Source organism: Camellia sinensis, chromosome 2, assembly GCF_055761805.1.
Source record: "Camellia sinensis isolate YWXY chromosome 2, ASM5576180v1, whole genome shotgun sequence".
Taxonomy (NCBI): Eukaryota; Viridiplantae; Streptophyta; class Magnoliopsida; order Ericales; family Theaceae; genus Camellia; species Camellia sinensis.
Genome location: NC_138962.1, coordinates 53341932 through 53346855, shown reverse-complemented (window position 1 = coordinate 53346855; position 4924 = coordinate 53341932). Strand labels below are relative to the sequence as shown.

Genomic DNA, 4924 nt, shown 5'->3' with positions numbered 1-4924 from the left:
GATCGGATTATAAATTTCACAGATTTCTTAGTCAGGCCTACCCCGCCCATAGCTTTGCCTCCACACTGGAACTTGCAACACTATTTTTAAATGCATTCTCCATTGAAATGTAATTTTTCTCTGATCTTTCCATTTTTTTTTTGTAATTCTTCCTTTTTTTTAATTACCCGCAAAAATAAATATGTACAAGTAAATGCATTTTCCAGACAAATCCAAAATTCAAACATAGCATGATTAATTGGCTGGATGGTTTCTTCTTTTTTTTCTTTTTCTTTTGAAAAAAAAAATCTAAATTACGGGTCCAACATAATCAAGAAAGGGAACTGAAAAAAATTCTGTCAACCTCCATGGCTGAGGGATCGGAAGGAGAATTTAACAAAGGGGGAAAACTTCCTCTGATCACTTAAAGAGATTTTACACCAGAATCTATTAAAAGAAAATCTCAACTCATTAATCGATGACAAAAATATTACGCCAAAATTTAGTACAACAGTTAAAGAAATAACACTGAAATATTGGATCATGGTGCATCATCCGATTTTAATCAGCCTGAGATCCAGAAGAAAACTGGCATGCCCTTGAAAATGCTGCTGCTCTATTACTTGGTGAAGACGATATTCATCATCATGGATCCTTCAACAGAAATTACTATGAGGATTCAATGTCCGAGTCATCAAGCCCTTCTTTATAAACTTCAAATTGCTCAGGGCTCCATCTGCAAACTAAGTGAAGCCGGAAGGTAGCCATTTTGGTACCAAGCAGACGCTGCATTAAAACAGTCAAATCAGATTTGAGTTTTCATACCCTAACAACTTACAAAAAACTGTGCACATGCCACAAAAGCTTAACCATGTCTGGAAAGTCCAATGTTCTTAGTATAACACAAATTTAACTACGAAAAAATATCGTACTTGAAGCAGCTAACACATGCGAAATATGCAGTGGTTTCATGTAATGAAATAATATAAAGGACCAGAAACAAAAGGGCATTGTTTTCAATCAAACATATCAACAAATTTGAGTATTATGCACCTCTTCAATTATTAAATGTACACATAAAAGATTTAACCCACACAGGCATGCACACACAAAGTCTGTTTGTGTGGATACAAAAAAAATTCACATAATAAGCAGAGGGAACCTATTAGTCACATGCTAGTCGAAATTTCGGATAGGAGTTAAGAACAAACCAGTATGCGAGCTGACTCTGGGGACAATGGCTTCCCCTCTTCACAAACAACAAAGTCTGAAACAAGCTCCACCACCCCTGCTCAGCATGAGCCAGGTCAATGATATATATACACACACACTACATAATTTGCAAACTGAAGAGAAGAAAACAAAGTAAATCAGTCACAAACCTCTGTTCAACCTAACAGGCATCCCTTGCTTGCGTAGGAAGGGTTCCATCTCATGTGTGAACTGATCCAAAGGACCTTCTTGAAGCTCCACCTGGAAAATTGAAGTATAATATATGTGCAGTTTTTAGGAGTTGGGATATATGATACATACATAATACATAGAATGTATGTCAAACTTTAACAAACATTCATCACTTTATATAGCTTAGGCTAAGGTGGTACAGTTGCAACATTTGAAATATTATTTAAAACGTAGAAAGACAGCTCAATGTCAAAGAAAGTAAATGTTGTTAATAGAAAATTTTAAATTAGGATGAAGTCGAATTCCTACAGCAGTGCAAGTTTTTCTTCTATAGTTGGAAAAGTTCAAAGTTGTGCTTTGCTTATGGTTTATTTACACCAGCAAACATATCGGTTCAATAAACTAATGTAAATATAAAACAAATAAAAAATAAAAATAAAATGGAGAAAGAATGATGCATTTTGATGTGCCACAGAAAAAGGCGGCCATAAAAATCCATTATCTTGAATGGTCCAATGAAATATTTGGCAGGGAAAAAAACCCAAATTGCAACAAAAACAGGAATAGTTGACAGAAATTCTAAAATTCATCCAATACCACAACTTAAAGGAAATAATCCCATATTCTATAATGGACTTGTACCCCCTCCAAGTACCAATGGGATGTAAAACAGTTGGCAATTCAAATTCGAGGGAACACCTAAATGTGCAAGAGGCATAGAGAACAATTGCTACAAACCTTCTCTGATGCAATGCTACCAGTCCTTGCAAAATCATATTCCTCGAACTCATTAAATAACCTGCAGAAAAATATTGAAAGAAATTACAAATAAGAAAGAAAAAAAGCAGAAAGATTATTAAAAAAAAAAAATTAAATACAGTGAATGAAGGAACAAAAGAAAATCAACTCATATGGAAAAACAACAAACATGCATGGACAAAAAAATTAAAAAATTCAAATGAAATGTAGAAGAAGGGCAAATATTTCATTTCTTGTCACTAAAATGGGAAGGGAGCAAAAAATAAAAACATAAACACTTAATGCAATCATCACAAATCTGGACGGCAATAAGGAGGAATATTTTTCAGGTGCATCATAGATGTATATTACCTTTGGACCTCTTCTTTTGGCAAATTGGTAAAACAAAGTCCAGAATCTCCACGTATTAGCTGAATTTACAAATTAATAAATAAGATGGGGGAAAAAACAAATAAATCTAATTAAGACCAATTTAAAGACCACTCTATAAGTCAATGACTAGTGACTACATAGAATGGCATGCATACCTTAGAAATTTTGTGAAGGCCAGGTCTAATCTCATCAGAAACAGATCGGCCTAGAGAGACTTGCATAACTTTGTTTGATCCAAGGAAAAATCTGACACGAATAAAATATATATATATATATATATATATTCACTCATGAGATAATCGTGATCATGTGTTAGCAGTTACAATTAACTGAAATATGTCCCTCGTATCTATGTCAATAAGATTGCGATTCAAAAGTGGAACGAGTTTTTAGCCTTTCAAATATAAGTTTACCACAAAATTAAGAGGCACATCATAACATAAAATAAATGTAGATTGATAGTCAAAGTCAATACAATCCAAAAACACTTATTTGAAAACATAAAATGTGAAAAGCAAGGAAACCCATTTAGATGCTATTTAAAAAGAGATTAGATGCTAGTTTAAATCCTATACAAAACACATTAACCAACGGGGCTAGCCCATTGGCCAAAACCCTTGCAATTCACTAGGAGGTAAGGGGTCAAATCTCCCCACCTTTGTGTAGTTCTTATTATTCCCTGTGTATTTGTTCTGGTTTCTCTCTTCCCCGTTAGGATATGTTGTATTTGATCTTCACTATGATTGCAATTTCATTGTAATATGATACATTAATCAACCCCCCAAAAAAATTTCCCATATAAAACACAAATGACACATTGATGTCCAAATGTGGTAGATGAATCACAAAGAGCAGCTAAGTAGGTCTTCGTGCACAATATCAATCCATACAATTGACCTCCTCTGGTAATTTCAAATGCAAATTAACATATTTCTCCTAAGATACCAATATTAAATATCCATAGAAAACTATTCCTCGGGAAAGTTTTCACAACAGCGAAGTGTTTCTTTGTAAGAATTCTCTTTTCTTTCCCTCCATTTCCTAACTCAATCAAACATAGCTTGTAATTCGAATCCTATCAATTTTTTCTCTTTTTCTTTTTCAATTTCCCTCATCAAAACATCCAACCAAACACAGCCTAAATAGGTATTTTTAACTTTCTATCGAATATAAAGTGAATCATCAACTCCATAAATCATTAGAGACCATGAAAAAACAAAAACCTTTGATCAAATACATATAATACGACCATTTTGTTATTTTTCACAATACTGAACACCAAGAAAGCATAAGATTATAAATTTCATTCTGAGCAACCAACCAGTGGGTGAGAAAATATAATTTGGTTGGAAAATCATGTCAAATGCAAATCTCTTAATACCTGCTAGACGATTTGAGCTTATCTCTGAACTCCTTGAACTTGAGATTCCTCATATTCTCGAAACTAAAAACATAAACAGAATTGTACTTTTCGATTTCTTCCCTTATCGAATTCACAATCGATTCTTTATGCCCTCTCCCCTTTTTCTTCGTCTTCGACAACGTCACTGCAAACAATCAAAACGAACAAATCATGCAATCTTTCTATTGAACAATCCTTGAGTTGTTTGCTAAAAAAAAACAATTTGATCCTCTTTTTCCATCCGGTTTCTCGGCAGCCAAACAGTGTATGAAATTGAAGGATCTGGTAGAAGAAGACAGACCTGGTCGATCACGCTTAGACTTCGGCATCGCTGCAAGAAGAGAGAAGTGACTGCTCGCTCGCTGCCTCTCTCTCTCTCTCCTTCGTCTCTGCTCTAAAACCCTTCGAATTTTCTAGGGTTTTATGGCCCCATGATTTATAATTTCTTCCTCTTTTTTGGGCCCTATCTTCACATAAAATTGGGCCCATTATCATTAATGGGCTGAAGGTAATTAGTAATTGGGCCGATGAAATATTGTTACGATATTGCTAAAGCTATGCAAAATATAGCGTAATTTGTTAAAATCGCTCAATTTGTATCATCAGAATTGATTCATCCGTTAATTACGGATTAAATTTTAAAATTTATAATCCGTTTTAGAAATTGTTACATTCTGTTATAATTAATATTTTTTTTTTTTAACGTCTATTGAAATTTCAAAGTAAAAATGAGTATGAGTAATATTTAAAATGTAACATTTGTTGCAAATTAGTGACTATGTATATGAAAATATTATGTACAATTTATTTGTGATATATATAATATTATATAAATTAGTATTGTATATTATGTAAATGTTTAATAATTATTTAAGAATATTCTTCAATCAACTAACAAATTAAATCCGCTCAAACTGTGGTTTGGTTATTTGTTAGTCCATTATTCATTATTTGATTTATAATTTTTTACTCTTAAACCGTCTGAACTGCACCATAGATCCCCTAATA

General features: G+C 33.2%; 1 protein-coding gene across 1 annotated transcript; it reads right to left on the bottom strand.

Moving 5' to 3' along the window:
* Positions 1–371: 371 nt before the first annotated feature.
* On the bottom strand, positions 372–4376 carry LOC114288485 (Ribosomal protein L10 family protein). Its single transcript, XM_028232005.2, has 8 exons — positions 4218–4376; positions 3896–4061; positions 2670–2760; positions 2494–2552; positions 2122–2182; positions 1362–1452; positions 1191–1267; positions 372–765 (listed from the first exon to the last, which is right to left on the bottom strand). Exons 1-8 carry the CDS (start codon positions 4243–4245, stop codon positions 649–651), a joined length of 690 nt encoding a protein of 229 aa, XP_028087806.2. The 5' UTR covers positions 4246–4376; the 3' UTR covers positions 372–648.
* Positions 4377–4924: the final 548 nt, after the last annotated feature.

Coding starts and splice junctions, on each gene's coding strand:
- LOC114288485 (XM_028232005.2), bottom strand. CDS start 4,245: ATGCCGAAGTCTAAGCGTGATCGACCAG. Junction 2,553..2,669: donor GCCTTCACAAAATTTCTAAG/GTATGCATGCCA, acceptor TTGTAAATTCAG/CTAATACGTGGAGATTCTGG. Junction 1,268..1,361: donor GCCTGTTAGGTTGAACAGAG/GTTTGTGACTGA, acceptor CATGCTGAGCAG/GGGTGGTGGAGCTTGTTTCA.